The 19,976-nt window shown below is 38.9% G+C and overlaps 1 protein-coding gene across 1 annotated transcript; it reads right to left on the reverse strand.

Annotated features, from left to right (window-relative positions):
* Window positions 1-5,647: 5,647 nt before the first annotated feature.
* Window positions 5,648-17,162, reverse strand: GPR37L1 (G protein-coupled receptor 37 like 1). Its single transcript, XM_034414199.2, has 2 exons — window positions 16,169-17,162; window positions 5,648-6,933 (listed from the first exon to the last, which is right to left on the reverse strand). Exons 1-2 carry the CDS (start codon window positions 16,946-16,948, stop codon window positions 6,124-6,126), a joined length of 1,590 nt encoding a protein of 529 aa, XP_034270090.1. The 5' UTR covers window positions 16,949-17,162; the 3' UTR covers window positions 5,648-6,123.
* Between the last annotated feature and the right edge of the window lie 2,814 nt (window positions 17,163-19,976).

Consider the following 19,976-nt stretch of genomic DNA (forward strand, 5'->3'; position numbering starts at 1 on the left):
GAAACTTCCAGGCTTTCTTGAAACAGATGTTTACTATGGCTCATCCAAAAAATTATTCCTCGTCTAGACTAGGGGTGTCCAACATGGGCAACTTTAAGCCTAGCGGACTTCAACTCCCAGAATTCCTCAGCTAGCAATTGAAGTACACCAGGCTTAAAGTTGCCCAGGTTGGAGACCCTTGGTCTAGACGAGCAAAGGGGTTTTTCCCTGTTTCTCAGGAGAGGGAGAATCGGGAGATAGAAAGGGAGAAAAGGCTGGTTGGCCGAAAAGAGATGATTCCTCAAAAGACAGAAAGCATGGCTGCCCCAGGCATTCTCCTGTTTGTTAATGGGGGCAGCAGTCCAAACATCACTTTCTTTGTACATAGACAGAGGCTTTGTCTCCATGGCAGCAGGCCCATGAAGGGACTGTGGGTGTCATTCCCTATACAAAGCCCTTACTGATCCCCTTGTGGCAGTTGCAGCCCATCCCTTAGCAACTGCCTCCCTCTCTCTGGGCGTTCCTCCTTTTTGAGGGTGCAATCCAAAGAAAGCAGAATACAGGGAGTTTCAACCCTCAGCAAACTGAGCTGGGAGTCTCTCTTCACAGGGAAATTAGGGGAGGAGCACCCCCGAACGCAACAAGAGCTGCAGGCCAAGCAAACACTCCTGAGAAGATGCTTGTTTTTTCTGCAACAATCCTTGAACAGAGAAAAACGTCTAGGCCAAGGAGGACTATTGAAGCTTTATGAAAATCTGAGCCTCTCCTCTCCCTGCTTGTTTGAAGGAGTTTAGCTATTCTGCAAAAAACCAGCACAGGGATGGCAGCTCCTTTTCTTGGGATGGAATTTGGATAATGGCCCCTTTAATGTTGGTCTCATTCACACATCAGAACATACCATACCAGCTGGTGGTGTAGTTAGATATTTGGCAGCTATTTTGCTTTGTAAATTTACCCTAGTTTAAAGCTTAATGGTTTTATTAACTATGTTAAGCAAGCTCTGATGTAATGTAAAGTAAGTACCCTGTCAAAAAGTCAGGCCATAAGAACATGACTACTTGAACAGCTTTCTCCACTGAGTCCTTTAGCACTATGGAAGGAACCGCTTAAATACTTATAATTCAGAAATGCACAGTGAATATTAGATTTGTTTTCCCTTCCCACATTCCTTCTGTTGTTCGCAGAGGTATTTCCCATCACTAAGTAGTTGACATCTATGAGTAAGAACTATATACAAACAAAACTCATAACAAAACATTCTGAACTAACTCACTCATCCTAGCTGTGTAACTAATTGCGGTTATTTGTCCCCACTACTTACGTCTAAAAATGAGGTAAAATTTATCCTTCTAAGAGAGATATTTCGTTCATGCGTAAGCTATAGTTGTAATGCTGTCACATTAATATTATGGCTTAGATTTATCTGCCTTTATTCTTCTTAAAAACTCATGATGGTGTGCCTGTTCCTCCCTTTTATCCTCACAACTCCGTGAACTAGGCTACTTTGAGATATACTAATGGAGCCCAATTTGCCACACGGTTGAACTGAACCTTGAACACAAGTTTCCTCAATACGCAGTCCACTATATCAGTTTTAACAAGTATAGTTTTTGCCTGGATGAAAATGCAGTTTGGGAAGAATCATATTGTTATCTGTTTAGATGTTACACAAATGCACATGATGGTAGACAGTGATTCCAATCAACTTTGGAATAATTACAAATCCAGTAATACTGGAGCATACCCAAACTAGCCATGCTTTATTTCAGTGAGTTAAAAGCAACCCAAGCAACGTGGTTAGTTTATGCTTCAGTATTGTACAGTCACAATGTTGTTGACTGGTTAAGTAACCCTTGAAAAGCTTGCCTTGCAAAGAGAGCTGCTGATAGTAAGAACATCACTAAAATGGATCCTCGGGCAGGTAAGTTCTTCCTCATTATAGATTTACAAGCAAAGTCTGGATAATCACTTCCTGCTTCCGACAGAGCATTAAATATTACATTGTATCTCTGCATAGCTCTTCCAATTCATACTCTGTGCAGAATGCGGACTTTATAGCATAAAAGCTATATCAACTATCAGGAATTCTGATGTGAAAGCTTTGCTTTAAGATACTGTATTGGAAGAAACTAATTGTGTTTCCTCTTGGACATATGACTGTACCTTTAAGACGGGGTGAAATAGATTCATTTTTCAAATATTAGACACTTAATTTCCATCAGCCCCATAATAATGATTAGATTGATTGGGTATTGTGGTTTAGTACTATCTGAAAAGTTCTCTACCTTTAAGAGCTGCATAACATTCAAGGATGTTGAGTATTTCCCATCTCTTCATCTCCATGGCAAGAACAATTTCACCTACTATTGCTCTAAATGTTAAAGTCACAAGATAGTCCAGAGCTAAAATTTAGTTTAGATTGAATTGCTCAATTCTATAATTATTTGATTGTATACCTGGAGTTAGACTTCTTTTCTTTTAGACACCAGTGTTACTAGTCTGACTTAACGATATTAAATCTCAGGAAATCAATAAAATAAATTTTGAACAGCAGCTAAGATACAGGAAAACTGTGTTCCTAGAAGGAGCAGGAGATCGATGCACTGCTATCCAGTGGGAGGGGTCACTAATACAGGGATGATCAATCTTTGGTCTAATTTAAAAAATATATATATTAAGAAAGGTTTAGTGGCTATTTGTTCTGTTTTCATAACCTAATGTTAGGGAGAGGGAAAAGAGCAGATCCAAAAAAACAAAACCAGAATTGATATCTCACTGTTTCCTTCAGACTTGTTCACAAAGTGATCTGAAACTGATGCCCTCAGTGGGAAGAAAAAATTGCCCTCCCTTGAATCAAGTGTAATAAACAGCCCACTTGTTTATTAGTTAAAGAATAATACATGGGCCTCTGTATAAAGTTGAATTCCAGTGTTCACAGTCCAAAATGGTGCTGGCAAGTCTGAAAAGAAGAGGAGCTCAACGCTGGAAGGCTCTATGTTGTCTACTGCCCCTGTAGTTTAAAACACAGCAATGGGTTTTTCCTTTAATGTGTTAAGTATTGTATACTCTGCTGGAAGGCTGATCAAGAGAAGGGCAAAATAGTAAGGCTGCACACCAGCAGATGCTACTCCATTAGGTGTTCCTTATTTATTTGTGGGGCTGCATTTATTGCATTCTTGCAGGGGAATGAGGGTTTCACTCAGGGGTGTCAAACTGAAGGCCCACAGGCTGAATCTGGCCCGCAGGGTGCTTAGATCTAGCCTGCGGGGCTGCGTTGGAAACAGCGAAGGACCAGCCTGTGGTGCCTCTGCCAGCAAAAGCTCCCTTTTCACTGGCAGAGCACTTGGGCCACCACAGATGCCCCCAACATGAGTGACATTGAGCTGGCCACACCCACCCCGGGCCCCCAAGGTCAAACACAACTGTGATGCGGCCCTCAATGAAATCAAGTTTTACACAGCTGGTTTAGAACATCCTTTGCCAACATATCAGGGGATTATAGTAGTTTTAATCCAAAATCTCTGACTGACTGTTAGTCACCCATAAAAAGCTGTGCAGTACCATATACCTGTTTCCCCAATTGGGCTTTTGAGCGCATGGAAATAAGGCCAAGCACTTACTCCAGGGTTCAAAAAAATATAAGACGGTCTTATTTTCGGGGAAACATAGTAGTGACAAAAATTCATCATTCTGGTAAACATTTCACATGCTACAAGAAATACTATGTATCAGACCTGCAACTGAATGCCAACAAGGCTTTCTAATAGGGTAAATTCTACATTTTTAATGCTACCTGAATATCCCAGTGTACATGAGAACTGGAAACCATATATTCACTACTATTAATCAATCTTCTACTTTGGATATCAGGGCTGTTGGTCTGATTTAGTCCTAAAGTTACTTAATGCTCTAAAAGAAGATAATTAAAATCTGAGAAAAAAATAAAAGTAAATCCCTGAGAACTACATACAGAGATTGGCGCAGGGAGTGTAAAAGCTCTTTAGATACAAAATGCCCCAAATATCATAATTTTGAATAAGTATCTTGGGCCTCTTAAGGACCTCTTGACCTACTACTAATTAAAAGTGAAACTTTAAACTGGAAGATCTTTGCAGTGCTGTTGAAATTGGCACAGTATTGACAGGTCACTTGTAATAGTTGGAATGAAGGTGGAGAGACATAATTGGGCTACATAGCCTAGGAAACAGAAATGAAGCAGAATGACTTTCAGGTAGTCTTTTAGTGATCATTTCTTCAGCAACCGTTTGAACTTGCAATGATGCTGAACAAGCAGTAGTTACTGTATGACTGGATCTCATACTTTTGACCATCCCTGCATTCTGGAGTCACATGACCTATCTGTCAGATTCCCACAACAGTCAGTGGAAAAGCTGACAGGAAGTAGAAAGTCATGGTGATGTGAGGTCATTGATTAATGAATGACACAATCATATGGTTTTTCAACTTACGATTGCATTGCTTAACAGAGTTTCCGATCCCAATTACTGTAGTAAAATTAGGACTGCCTATACCTGTTTCTGCCAATCTAATGTTTTCTTCATTGCTATTTCTTCACCGCTAATAGTTTTGCAGCAACCAAAACAACATACATCTATGTAGACATCACCAGATAGAGTTACAGAAATCAAATTGACTACAGGTAATCTTGACTTACAACCATTTGAAGTTATGATAGCACTGAGAAAATCGACTAACACTTATTGCACTTATGACCGTTGCACCATCTCCATGGTCACATGATTAAATGGCAACCAACATATATTTATGACAATTGTAGCACCCCAGAGTCACATGATCACCATTTACAACCTTCTCCGGGGGGGGGGGAGGTGTCCAAAAAGCAAAGTCAGTGAGGGAAACGATTTACTTAACAGTTGTGTTGATTTTCTTAACTAGTATGGCAGAAAAATGTCACAAAATTGGGCGTAACTTACTTAACAAAATCACATTGCTTAGTGACAGACGTTCCAGTCCCAATTTTGGTTATAAGTGAGGACTACTTTTATACTACTGTCACAAGGAGGTAGAAAATCTCAATTACAACAGCAAAGAGCCAGGAGATAACTGTGGAACAGATCATGTGCATGTGCCAAATGAAAGAACTAAAGCAGAAAAACAAAGCCACACAGTTCCTAGCGGTACAATCTTGACCCATCATTTTGAAGGAAAACATCAGCCTTCACTTTGAAATTCTGAGCCTCATTAATAGGAACCGGAGGAATTGTAGAATGAAATAAAGAAGTTGGTAAAAATGAGTGTGAAAAGAGACTGTCAAAGGTTAAGAAATGGAAGAAAACGAACTGGATGTCTGACAGAACAGAGAAAATTGCCAAGAAAGCTGCCATTGATGCCACAATGACTTAATTGATCTACACTAAAGTACAGCATGTGACGGTAGTCACCTGAAAGCATGGATAGATCAAAATACCCCAATCTGGGGCCTTTAGTGTGAATTTTTAAAAAATCCCTCTACTCCTTCTCCTACACACACACACAATACAAGGTACAGTGAAACCTGGTGGAAAATCCTAATTCCCTGGTTAGACAAGAATACTAGTTCATATAGTGTGGACAGATTCACTTTTTTGAGAAATACTGACAGAATGATCAATTGTCCTACCACATTTTGAATAAAGTGACTGGAACCTTTTTCTACTTAGTCTACTGGTTTATTGAGGCTAGGATAGTGCTGACTTTGTATACAAGGCTGTCTCTGGGGCAGACATGAAGAAGAGGACAGTAAGGTCCTGCATCAGTGCAGAATAGGTTAGTGTGTACTATGAACTCTTTTAAAACAGGTGATTTCTCCATTCTTGAAAGGGTTGCAAGTGGGCCTTTCCACAGCATCTTTCGCATTCAGAACAGCAGCCTTTCTAGTCGTGGTAGATCAGGGGAGTCAATGGCACCCTTGATAACTGTTCAGCAGAGAAGAGATAGCTATTGGTGATGCCTTGTTCATAAGTTCTTACAAGACAGCGCTGGAGCAAGCAGATGATAGACACCAGCTCCCACCTCCAGTGTTCAGCTATTTCACCAATTAATACTAAAAGAAAATCACAACTTTTGGTCTTGGGAAAAGGTAGTGGAAGAACTGCTGTTGGTCTACCACTAGGATGATTGAACTTAGCATGGAGTGCCAATGGCCCCTACAGGGGGAGGTGACTCTCGGGTCTTGTCAAAGAAAATATTTGAGGACATCTCGGTTTTGATTTTGCTTTCAGAACCACCATCACTGGAAGTAGTTTCTTGACCACATTCATCACAGCAGCAGCAGCAGCAGTCCATGAAGGCCTGCCCCAGGGGTTTGCAAAGGCATAGTAGAAGCACGGGAGTAACCGAACATTTGAAGAACAGGAAGAACTGGTTGACCAAGCTTAATAGGTCCAGGGTCTGTTTTGTCATGTCAGGAGACAGATAGGCCACAACAATATTACTGACATTTTCAGGAATGGTGCAGAGACCATAGATTACCGTCAGGCCAATCACTGTGCAGTTGAGTTGGCTCTCACACTGCCCATGCTTATTGCCACGGCATTCAGTCTTCTCTGTGCTGCTGATCCTTCTGGTGACCAGCTGGCAGCTGACGGTAAAGAGGATCGGCAGGCAGAAGTAGCATCCAAAATACCACCACATTCTAGCATTCTGATAAGTGAGAACCAGAGAATAAATGGACTCGGGCAGCTCCTGAAAAGGTTTCATTGTGCAGTAGTCAGACACTACACCAGAGACTAGTGAGGTATCCTGTGCCAGTTGCCAAAGAAGGAGTTCTGGGATTGAAAGGGTCATGGAACCCACCCAAATGACAGCCAGCTTGGCAATGATGGAATGGCAGTGTTCAATCGGGCGGAGCTTGGCTTGAGGGCTGGTAGCCGCATGGAATCTGTCAATACCCAAGGCACAGAGGCTGAAGGTGGTGATTCCCAGAGAAGTCACCTAGGAGCATAACAAAGAGAAGTGGTTGAACTGAGATTGCCAAAGAGAGAAATAAAACATTCGCCTCTCCTTAACTTTTAAGTTAGTGAGGAAATACAAACCTTTTTTTAATTTTGTGCAAAAGGATTTCAAAGAAAAAATAAACCCTGTCTCTAGCACAGAAAATTCATTTACCAACCAGAATGCAGATCCCAAATTATGCCAAAATAAAATGGGATGTACAAAACAGGGAAAGTCATTCCAGTCCCCAGCACTTTTTAAATGCTTTAAGAGCAACTATACACGTTTCTGCAATAATTCTCCAGAATAGAGATAGCAGCATGGGAGATGGCAAATACCCCCAAATGAAAAGATGCATATTTAAATATTAGAATATTTGTTATGAGAATTATGAGAATTGTTATGAGAATAATGATCCTATTTAATTCTGTAACCTGAACAGAATAAGTCACATTTGGGGGATCAGCTCTACTAAGGAATGTGTGTGACTTTCTGATATATCAGCTTTTATTCTTGAGCATTTCCATGTGGAGTTGATGCTGAAGTTGTATCATACACCATGTTTCCCAAAATGTTTCTCTACAAACATCATCATCCCATACTGATGTTTGTAACTACAAACATCAGTATGGGAGCTGCAACTTAGTAAAGATTGTTTTGTACAATTTTAAAACAAGTATATTGACTTTCCTTAACCATGAGGATATGAAAAAAAAGTTTCTAACTCTCTGTTTACTATCTTTCCTTAGCTACTTCGCAGTTCTTTGCAATGTATGAGGATACTTTGGATCCAACATTGTTTAACAAAACCAAATGTATGGACATTGATATGTAGTTGATTTTCTAATTCTTTATTTGATATTAAATTATTAAATATCCATTTAAGTAACACTCTTGCTTCCCTGCTCCATTTATTCCAATTGGTTTCCCCTCTTTTATATTTCTATTCTTATATTCAAACTGAGCAGAAGGAGACTTAGATCCTTGGTGGACCTTTGAATAATTGGCAGTAGGTCATGAAAGTTACTAACTCCTAACGATAAAACAATGCTAACAGCAGAAAGCCCATTCTCCACCTCAATTAGAGTCCTAAAATCAAGGGTGGGCTTGTAAAGAAAGAGAAGCATGTGAGAATTTCACTGTGAAAATAGGAACCATTTTGGGAGCTGGTACATTTTCAGATTGCTTTATACTCATTTCAGTTTCTACATCCCATAACTCCTGTTTGCAGCTGCCTTCATTTGGTTCACATGAAAATAGATCTTGCAGACTTAAAAACAATTTTGGCACTGTCAGCACTATTTGTACTTCTATTTTAATTTTAATCAACAAATGCAGAAGGGATGCACGTCTTATTCTTTACAAACATTCAATTTTAAAAACTATAATGTGAACATGGAACTAATTTCTGCTGACTATGACATCACTCTTTGTCTTTCTTCAGTATCCCTGTCTCAGCAGGTGCCAGCACATGGCTCAGAAGCTAAGCAGTTTCAAGCCTGGTTCGTTCTTGGATGGGAATCCACTTGTCAATAGAAAGTTTTAAAAAATCTCAGGAGAAAGCAATGGCAAACAGTTCCATATTACTGTCAAGAAAACTTCATAGATATATCCATGTGGTTGTTAGGAGTTGAACTGACTCAAAGACAGTCCCTAAATAATTACAGGATAAATGCTATGTTACTGTACAGTGACACAAAAATAAAGAGAATTGGAACATCTTTACTGACAAATATAATTAAAAAGGAGTAATATTCTCCCTCCCTCTCTTCCCAAGAATTATACATATAGTTGAATACATTGTAGAAGGACAAAGTCAAATTGAAAATGCACCCTTGCTTTAAAAACTTTTGGCCATCTGTGTAAATATTGTAGAAAATGTATATGGAAGTGAAAGAATAGATTAGAATTTTTCCCTTATAGTTTTTATGTTATTCTCTACTTCTAAAAAAAAATAATAATTCTACCAAAATGGATGTGTTTTCTAAAAGCTTTTTATCTCCCATCCCTTTATTCTGTTCCTTGTATATCATGCTTCCCTGATCTACAAGCTTCTTTTTACAGAGGGCAATTAATAAGGTAAAACCAATGGGAGAAACAGCTTAGAAGATCAGGAGAGATTCTTAGGTCATTACTTTGTGCTCCTTAAGCAACCTTTGGTCCTTTCCAAAAAAATCACTGTGTCAATGCATCTACTTTCTGAGCATCAAATGAGTTAAGTAAGTTTGTTGATGTCCCAAAGTAGCTTTTGTTAATTTCCGCTGCATTCAGAATCCCAGGAAAACATCCTTGTCTGCCAAAAGGGAAGATGGCAAAGCGTGGAGGAGAAAATGCCAAACACTGGGTGGGTTGGACAGACAATGTAGAACATGAATAAATATCAGCCGGGGGGTGGAGGAAGGGCTCGCCTCCTTGCACAACACTCTCCATTACAAATGCTGTGCTTTCCTTTGGTTCAGGAAATACTACGCCTCATTTGGACAGTTGTTCATAGACTGCTGAAGAGCTCTGGGCCCTAATTGCAGGCACCCGCTCACTTCTCAGAGGAAAAAGAGACATTCATTTAACACCGGAAGCTTTGGAAATTAAGCAAAGAGGCTTACTTTCTTTATTCTTCCTCCCCCTGCCCTCTTTCCCTGTCCCATGTCCTTTGAACTGTAGCCAAACCAGCACAAAAACAGAGCAAATCCAGGGTACAATCTCTCATGGTGTTTATTAAACTATGAGCTTTCAATGGATGCTTAAAAGAATTGAGGCAAGGCCATGTTCATATTTGTGGCCATCATCATACTGATGAATGCTAAAGAAAGATGGGGTTTATGGAGAACGTGTTTGAAAAACCAACCCAAATAAAGAATTTGATGTTCCAAGCAGTTACACTTATATGATTTGATGGACTTTGAGGAATACTGCGGAGGTTGCTTGGCTGCTTCTGCTGGATAGTACAACGATGTCTGAATGAATATCCAGTTAGTTTGTACCATCAACTTTCTAAAATATAAGTTAAGAGATTTCAAGATGTCTATGGAGATTCTCTGTCATCCAGGTCATGGTTGTCCCAAAGGTGCTTTTTCAAGATTCCCCACCATCCAGTCAGAGCCAAAGAAGCTTCTTGGATAAGAAGCGAAACGGCTTCAAAGAAAAACCAGAAAGTCCAGTTGCCTCTTGAAAAAGCTCCTTTGGGAAAGATTTCAAGATGGGTACCCATGTTAGCGTACTGCAGCCAAAACAGAAGGATGTCTTCAAAATGAATACATTTATTAAGCTGTAAATTGTTATTTGAAACTTGAGTTCTGCTGTTTTACTATAATACTATGATCTACTATAACACTGTGTGTGTGTAGCTGCCTTTGAGGAAGAGTTGACTTCTGGCAAATACCTGGACTAGTCCCTACAGTTTTCTTGATAAGGTTTTCCAGAAGTGGTTTGCCATTGCCTGCTTAGGCACACTAAAGAAAAAAAAAGCAGGACAAGTTCATGTTTGGTTGAAATTAAGAGGCATCTGGAGTAAAATTCGGGTATGAAAACCTTTGTGGAGAAAATACAAAGCTGTGTAAGATTCAGAGAATTGGTCTATAATGGAATTGCAAATTTGTAGCAGGGTTCCTTATGTGGCAGAGAGGGCTGGCATTAGCAAAGCAGCTGCAACAAAATCTAGTTCCATTTAAAATAACTGTCCTTAAATAGATGCTATCCAGATCTCTTAAAGTAGATCTCTACATTTTATCACATTTTACAGAATATTCCTATAGGGTTTCTTTTATGAAGAATAATCCAAACCTACAATCTTTCATCTACAACCTGAACAAGTCCCTGAGGAAAAAGGAAATGCAGCATGTGGTAATTTCTGCTTTGGTAGGAAGCTTTTTATATAACTGTGCTTAGAATCACAGCCATAAAGTTATTGGCATAACAGGAAAATATTAGAGTCTTTATGGCAGTTCTTGAATTAACAATTCAACTATCAATATTATAGGAGCAGCAGTGCAAATATAATCATCTGGGTTGATGTCATCAGGAGAATTTGGGTGATATTTCTATGTAGGTCTGCAAATTTGTACATTTAATTAACCAAGGACAAAAGTCAGTGAACAGTTGTTCCTATATGACCTAAATGTTTACTGTGACTCCACTGATTTGGATAGAACTATCTAGTGTTAATTTTAGACAATATTTAGTTATGAAGCTATGAGGATATAATTTATGAGTTATTCTGAGATAAATAAAACAGGTGCAAAAATAAAGACAAATATTCAATGAGATGACTGGAAGTCAATAGTGTTTACTTAAGAACCGTGGTGGCGCAGTGATTAGAATGCAGGATTGCAAGCTAACTCTGCACTCCATTGCCAAGAGTTCGATTCTCACTGACTCAAGGTTGACTCAGCCTTCTATCCTTCTAAGGTCAGTAAAATGAGGACCCAGATTGTTGGGGGCAATATGCTGATTCTGTAAACTGCTTAGAGAGGGCTGTAAAGCACTATAAAGCGGTATATAAGTGCTATTGATATTGCTAAGGCAATTTTCTGTGAATTCTATGAAACTATGAATCCTAAGGCAGCTCATAGTTTGAAGGGAGTATAGTATGGCAAAAGACATATCTGGTTTTGCCATTTTTCCACTGCAAATTATCCCTTTCAAGACACCTTTGCTATTTTACAAATATGGACAGCTGCATGTCTCTTAAATGCAAAACCAAACACAATGATACAGAACAGTTTTTGCAAAAGAGAAGCTATTGGTTCATATGTAGAATTCCATGCAGAATTACAGATGTCCTTTTTCCCTAGAAGATAAAAACTTGCCAAAATAAACAAATAACCAATACATCAGAGAATATCAGAATATGGTAGTTTAAATAAAAGAATGCTCTTCAACCTTTCGTAGAAACAAGATCAAATATCCTAATGCCCTATCTAACAGGAAAACCATCTGAATGAATAAATATGAATTTGGCCAGTGCTTAATGTTAGCAGGTCTGGACTGCAAAACCCCTTAAATTCACTAGATGGCAGCAAAGCATTAGATTATTCACTTCTCTTTGCCACCATCTACTGTCTACTTTTTTGCAGCCTAGATCTTGTAATTCCAATTTAACTTTCAACCTGATAGAATGACAGAAAACTGCATAGAAAACCTAAATCTGCCTAGATTTTTCACATTTAGCATGGTTTCTGGCAGTGATAGGATGTGTTGATTGCAAGAATAAGTACTTGACCTATGATTGTGTGTTCTTATTTTGCAATGGGCTTTTGATGTGTCCAACTGTTAGTGCCCTTGTCATATTACATCAAAGACTCATTGTCTTCCCTGCCTCCTTCATGTACTCTGCTGTCCCCTTAATCAAGCTCTGAATCATTCACAGATGTCCATCACCTGCTTTGCTCTCATATCCTCCTGCACTGAGCAGGGAAGCTATAGAAATTACGTTGAAATATTGCAGTTTCTAAGGATGGACAATCTATTCATTATGTTTGATAGAAAATAACTTGTGTGCAAAGGATCACATCTGTATGTTCACATCAGATATATACCATTACAGTCCATTTTCAGTCTAAACAAACTTTATTTTCAGTATGTCTAATCCAGTGGTTCCCAATGTGGGGCCCACGCCCCACAGGGGGGCAATTTGATTTTTAATGGGGACAATTTGGAACCTTGTTTAAACCAATTTAATGGCCTTTTAGGTTCCTCCATGTGTGTAGGAGTTTACTTTTTGAATAGTAAGAATTATATGTTCGGGGGGGGGGGGGACATCAGGATTTTAGAGATGCTTAGGTGGGGCATGGCTAAAAAAGGTTGGGAACCACTGGTCTAATCCTACCTCATTCCAGCTTAAGTATTATAGAAACACAGATGCACACCCCATTGTTTCTTGCTTTGTAAATGTTCCAGTTTTGCACATTAATAGGATGGCACTATCTTATAGTATCTTTTAAAGAACTCACAGTCCAAAATTCATTAAGAAGATTCAACAGAAAATGAGTGGAATGAATCAAAGATATAAATAATAATGAAAGGAGTAGAGCATTGTTTCAATTATTTTATTTTATTAAATGTGTATGCTGCTTTTTCATTTTCCCAGGATGGCTTACATAATATTAAATATTTAAAAAAACTTTTAAAATAGTCATTAAAAATTAACAATATCTATTTTCATATAGCACCCATAGCCAGTTTAGTTAAAGCCTACCATACGGCGTTCTAAACTTGGTTTCGGTTAGTTAATTTTGGTTTGGGGTTTTTAAATTATTGGCTAGCTGATAATTCAATGTATAAGTCAGAAAATATATTAAATCAATAATCAGGTTAAAAGCAACGTGTGAATCCAATGCATGTCCTTGAACACAATTGTACTCTAATTACAGTATGGTATAGGACCTAGTGTTGCTGTGTTCACAGAAAATGCCAACCCACGGTTAACTTTATTGAGTAAACCATGATGGATAGATTTTTCTACATGACAATCTGTTAGATGGAATGGTTAAATACTACTAAATAAACAGCCCACTTCTATCTTCTGTTGTCCCACATCCATTACACAATATTTTCTTTCCTGTATAATAGAGTATAAGATATTGAACCTATTCTCTATTTCCCTAGAGGACGGGACCGTAATCAATTAGTTAAAGCTGTAAGGATGTAGATTTAGGCCAGGTATCAGGAGGAATTTTCTGACTCTGTACACTATGCAGTAAACCAGTGGAATAGAAGACTGTCACTGGTGTATTCTCCTTTGTTTGATGTCCAGACAGAATATGGATAGTGGTGATCTCTCAGTGATGCTCTAATCCAGGAGTCTCCAACCTTGGCAACTTTAAGACTTGTAGACTTCAATTCCCAGAATTCCTCAGCAAAGCAAAGCTGGCTGAGGAATTCTGGGAATTGAAGTCAACAAGTCTTAAAGTTGCCAAGGTTGGAGACCCCTGCTCTAGTCTCCTGGATCTATGATACTGAGCTAGATGATTTCTGAGATCCCTTCCAATTTTGTAATTGTGTATATCAGGCCCAAGTCATTATTCCATATAGCCTAAACTAAATAGATATTTCCAAGTAAAGGTCACAACCTGATCAAAGGCTTGAGAATAATTGTGATGGTAGCACAGAGCCTGTAAATTAGTTGTAGGCCCAACCACTTCAGCAGGTTTTTATTGTTGCTGATCTCTGCCTAGGTTTTACTCCAGTGATGCTCACTTTTGGTGATAACCGTAGAAATGTAAGTCTGTTGGAAGAATGGCTAATAAATTTAAATAAATAAATAAACAAATAAACAAACAAATAAAAAAATAGCATCTAATGACAAGATTGTGGAAGGCTGAATTCAGTGTCTCCATCCTTGCAATCCTAAATGATATACTGAGATTTGGATTTATGGAAGTAAGGATGTTGCAATCATATCTAGTTAATTGTGTTTTTGTAAATCCCTAGTTCAGAGAAGTGAGGAAGAACCAAGAGAAGAAACAGTGTGCCTGATACCTTTTAAGTAAAATAAAATACACTGATTTTAAAGTATGCATCTTGGTTGCAGAATAATTTAATCTTGCCATAAGATGCTCCTTTATTTAAGAACACTGAAGTTGTTCTGAGAGTATTTTGGAGAATATTATCCAACAATCCTATGGCACCGTTGAAAGAAAATTAAAATGGCCTTTATCCTGCCCTTATTAACGAAGACTCCATGGTAATACATTTCAGCCAAATAGATTTTCCATGGAAACTTCACATCATTCAAAACACAACTCCACTTTTCGTCTCCTTTTCATCTTAGGAGAAACCCAACTCCTAGGGAATTCATGAGGGAAGACATGTAACCTTCATGAGTCGCAGAGCTGAAGTTTTGCACTACAGCAGGTTTTGTACAGATTTATGATCAGTTGTAAAGGTCACTTTGTTCAACATCTCCTTCTCTCAGCCTATCTTTATGAGACTAAGTTCAAGACTATGATATATACTCCAAACTCTCAATGGGTTTTGCTGGATATAATCAGGGATGCTGATAGCTGTAGTTCAGCAATATTCAGAGACCCATAAATTCTTCACCCTGGTTATATGTCTTCCAAATATTTGTCATTTACCTTGATTAAGGTAGTTATTAACACATTATTAATTTAAACAGTCTCTGGGATTTAAAAAAAAATTAGAATAATAACTATTGTTATCCCCTCAGAAGAAATCCAGCATTTTCAGGCAATGATAGCCTTTACTTGCTATCATTTTGTCCTAATAAAAGTAAAATTCTCTGGTTCAGAGAGAATAATTTAACGAAGACCATCCTTTCACAGTTAAATTATAACCAATTACAAGTGATAATCTTTTACTTCTAGAAAAAAAGCTTGACTTGTTTCCTTCTTCATCCTGGGTTCCTCTCCACTTCCTGCCTGTGCCTGTGGTGAGCAGGTATAATCTGAAATGCATTGTATCCATTGGGCAAGAATTTCTCTTAGTCTGGTTTCCTTTCAGAATTCTCAGGCTTGAATTAGAGAATAATTTTTACTCGGTGTAATTAAATGTGCATGATCTCCAAAGACTGATGACTTGAGTCTAGGTCTTGAAATATCAGGCTACAGGAGGCCTATATCTGCTAATTATAGATTAGATGCACTTGCTCTTTTTAATTAAGATTTTCTTTCTTGAGGTAATTTTAAAGCCCCACTTTTATAATCTTGATGTGAGAAGTACCTAGTTTTCATTTATTAATGCAGTATCCCCTAACCTGTTGTTCTCTATACGTTAGTCCTATCTACATGGAAGATATCAAGCTGCTGGACAGTCTATTAATAGTTAGAACATTAATATTAATGGTTGAATCATTAATATTAATTATTGATGATTGCATAAAAATTGCACATGATTATCTCCTGGAAATATAAGGCACAGCTTCCACTTTGTATGTCTGGGGTCAACACAGAAACATTCTTCTCATCAAATAATTGGCATTGAAATAAGCATAACTCTGCTTGCTTCCATTTTTCCCAAAGGCATTTTTGTCATCCTCTTTGAAACAGAGATGGTGTTTTCTATAGCTCTTCAATCAATCAATCAATCAATCAATCCTTAAATTTGATGTTAGGAAAGATCATCTTATTGTTTATTAGTAAGGCCAAATAACATGAGATTAAGTCAAATTCAAAACATAAAGCTGGCCAAGGACAAATAACATTATCCCTCTCTTCCCCAACTAAAGACACAAAGTTGTTGATGACACATACTAGAGGTTAGCAGAGGAAACTCTTACCTCCATGAAGGGCACAAGGCGACAGGAGAAGTTTCCCAGCAGTCTCTTCTTGGTAATTTCATTGAAGATGACCACAGGAAGGCAGAAGAAGAGGATGAGGAAATCCCAGAAAGCAAGACTGGCCAAAATGGAATTCCAGGCACTTTTCATATAGTAGTTATGCCAGACAATGCACATGACTGAGAGGTTCCCAACGATGCCCACAGCAAAGACAATGAGGGACAGGAACATGACAGCATAAGCGCTATAAGAGCTTTCTGTCACTGGATAGAGAGGGTTCTGTATCTGAAAACGCTTTCCTAGTGCCGCAGTTCTATTAACCTGGGCCTCTCTATTACCGTAGACAGCTGGGCTCTGTTGGTGGGGTTCAAAAGGATCTGTGCTGGATGGTGCTGGAGGCTTTGTTGGCTGTAAAGTGGCTGGTTTCGCAGGTCGAGGAAATTCTACTTTGACTCCTGGAATATATTGCTGAACTGACTTGGCATCATCATCTTTCGTTCCTCTACGTGTTCTTCTCCACCTCAGCTGTTCTTCTGAGAACTGTTGCTCTTCATGCTTGGCAGTTAGTCCTGAGTCTCTCATCCTGCCCAGTCCTCCAAGTAACTCCATCAGGATGCCTTGGGAGTTGATGTGTCTTTTTAAGTGATCTTCTCCAGCCTTTGCATCCATTCTGGAGGGTACACAGTTTTCTTCAATATACGGGACAGCTCCTTCTTTCATCAGGGTTTCCAGTGGCTGCAGAAAACTAAGCAAAAGCATACCTGTCCAAGGGAAAGACATCCTTCTTTCTGCACAACAAGAGGTAAAGAGAAGAGACGCAGAGAAAGCAATTCACCGAATGAACAGAGATGTCACTGCCCTCAGTGAAAAAAAGGAAAAAGTTTCTTCACTTTGACTTGTGGTCTTAAAAGAGGGCCGGGGGCATGGAAGAGAGTAAACGAGGAGATTGGAGTTTTAGTCCAGCTTGAGCGACGACAGAGAGACACTTTGGTCTGCTTTGCCAGCTCACTGCTGCTGTTTATTCCCTCAGATCTCTGGGCAGAATTAAAAAAGGAAAAAAAAAATCAGTAATTCATTTCAATCCCCTTTTGTTGGACCACAGGCCCCCTGGTGGCCGAGCTACAATGCCTACCAGGTCCTGTGAAAGGATGAAAAGCCTCACAGGCCTTGAGCCAGGGAAAAAACTGTGAAAAAAACCCACCTGCTTTAGCCATAGACCTTTGTGCAGACAATTCTATTTGTTTTTTGTTTTGTATATTTCCTTTTGTGGTAAAGAGGGTGTATTTCAGAAAGAATCAGCAGCCTCTCACTGAAATATTTCCCTTTGGCCAAACTCTAGGGAAATCCACATGGTAACCTCTAAAGTCAATTTATGGGTTTTTATAGAGATCCTAGAAAGATGCTTTGAACAAGGAGAAAATAAAAGAGACACTCATGTGACAGTGCAATAGGTTTCACAGCTGTCTGTGAGGGAACCAGAGGTGGGTTTCAGCAGTTTCTGATCAGTTCTGGAGAACCGGTAGTGGAAATTTTGAGTAGTTCGGAGAACCGGTAGTAAAACTTCTGACTGGTCCCACCCCCATTTATTCTCTGCCTCCCGAGTCCCAGCTGATTGGGAGGAAATGGGGATTTTGCAGTAACCTTCCCCCAGGAGTGGGGAGGGAATGGAGATTTTACAGTATTCTTCCCCTGGAGTGGGGTGGGGATGGAGATTTTACAGTATCCTACCCCTGCCATACCCACCAAGCCACACCCACCAAGCCACGCCCACAGAACCGGTAGTAAAAAAAATTGAAACCCACAACTGTTTCACATCTGTCTGTGAGGGAACAGTTCAGAAAATCAAGCAAACATGCCGGGACTGTTGGCTGAGTGAACCAAAGAACCTTTAGAAAACTTGTCTTTAAGCCACATGTTCCAAGAATATTTACTTTGTGTACATATTACAGCATTCTACCCTGTCACTTTTTCACAATGTTGGATCTTCAGTTTTTCTTACATTACTTTGCTTTCAAAGTAATGTAATAATTACAATTGGATTAAGATTGAGAATGACTCTGGTTTATATCCTGTTCCTGATGCTGCCATGAGAACTGAATTCTGTCTCTGGATAGGTTCAATCACTATCTGACAGCCTAAGCCATGGGTATCAAACTCGGGGTGTCACGTTGCTGTCACATGATGTTTCGTGATGTTTTTCCCATTTGCGGAGCTGGGGTGGGCGTGGCCTGCGCGTGACATATCCAGCCCATGGGCCACCAGTTTAACACAACCCAGAGAATTACTATGTGGATAACATTAGAGAAGCAAATATGGAACTAATGGTAGAAAGGTGAGATATAAATCCACACATAAAAAATATCAGCCTCCGTTGCTTGGTGTTATGGGTTTCTCTCTCTTGGCTTTACATATGGTAGTATAGCTAAACTATCGAAATGCAATTGAGATGCCTAATCTAATTGGGGAAAGATCGAGATGTGGTAGAGACAGTGAGCTCTCACTCTGTCGCAATAAGGCTTACTTTAACTTTCTAGATGTCTTAAGAAACTATTTACATCTATATGGCATTTTCATCTCTCCTTTTGTCATTTTGCTTCAAGAAATGTCATCCGTGTTCTGTATCCAGTCAATATGCTCTGTATTTTAAAACTGAATTATATGCTAAATATTTTCCTCTTCTGTTTAAATTACTTGCTTCTTAAAGAACCACACCAAGAAAAATTCTAGTTTTGTATTGTGATCCCCGAATATTGTTGTATCTGGCAGCTGAACCAGTGTGTTTTCAGCCCAGCTGTTGTGCAACCAGAAATAATGTAAGTGTGGTTTTCCAATTGAATCACTGGAACTTCTCACAGCTTGTGGATGAACCAATTTTCTGCATTAAATTATAGTTCTTGTCATTCCAACTAATGTTGCTATTGTCTGATCTGAATTTTTATGTGACACATCTGAAATGCAACAGGCTGGACAAAAGTGCTGTGAATAGAATAGACAGACATGGATTTTTCAAATTCTGTTCCTTCTTGCTGCGTAGCGTATAGAGCAATCAATGGAATTTTTTGTGTGTGTGTCACTTGCATGATTTCTTTCAGGAGGCAAAAGATTGCACTGGTTTCAAAGCTCTTTGATTCCCACAGTACAGAACTGGAAATGGCATAATAAACACACACAGAGAGACGGGGGGGGGGAGGGAGAAAGAAAGATCATTCCATGTGATCATTTAATTATATCATCATTTTTTTGGAAAATAGACTTAGTCTCTAGATAATGTCCAATTTGCTGGCTGGGCCCAGGACATCATAGATGCTGTATTATCCTCGATTGGACAAAACCAGTAAAATGTAGTCCAATCTACATTCTATAAAATTGGAGATAAGCAACAGAAAGCAACAAGGCAAGAAGAATAAGGATTAAGAAGGGTCTGCTTATAGACATTCAAGCACAAGACATAACGTCGTGTCAATCTCTTCTTGCAATGTACACACCTGAAACACAAAACCTTATTTACAGTGCTAATAATTACCTAGAATGACTGAATTGATTTTATTTGGAATGCTGTGTGTGTGCAATTGTTGCCTTTTCTCATTTTCCTACAACAAAGGTAAGGCATTTAATAGTTTTACCCATCAATGTTTTCATTTTATTGAATCCAACTGTAATTCAGCCCCTCTTTTAGTTCAGGGATCATGTATGATTGAACTTTCCCCCTTTTCCTTAGACTTTAGCAGGCACTCTGACCAGTATACTCCAGATAACAACTCACTGTCCATGATCATATCAAAGAGTTTCTCTGGTGGCTGGGCTTAAA

This window comes from Pantherophis guttatus, chromosome 3, assembly GCF_059756535.1.
Source record: "Pantherophis guttatus breed Tessera chromosome 3, ASM5975653v1, whole genome shotgun sequence".
NCBI classification, from domain to species: Eukaryota; Metazoa; Chordata; class Lepidosauria; order Squamata; family Colubridae; genus Pantherophis; species Pantherophis guttatus.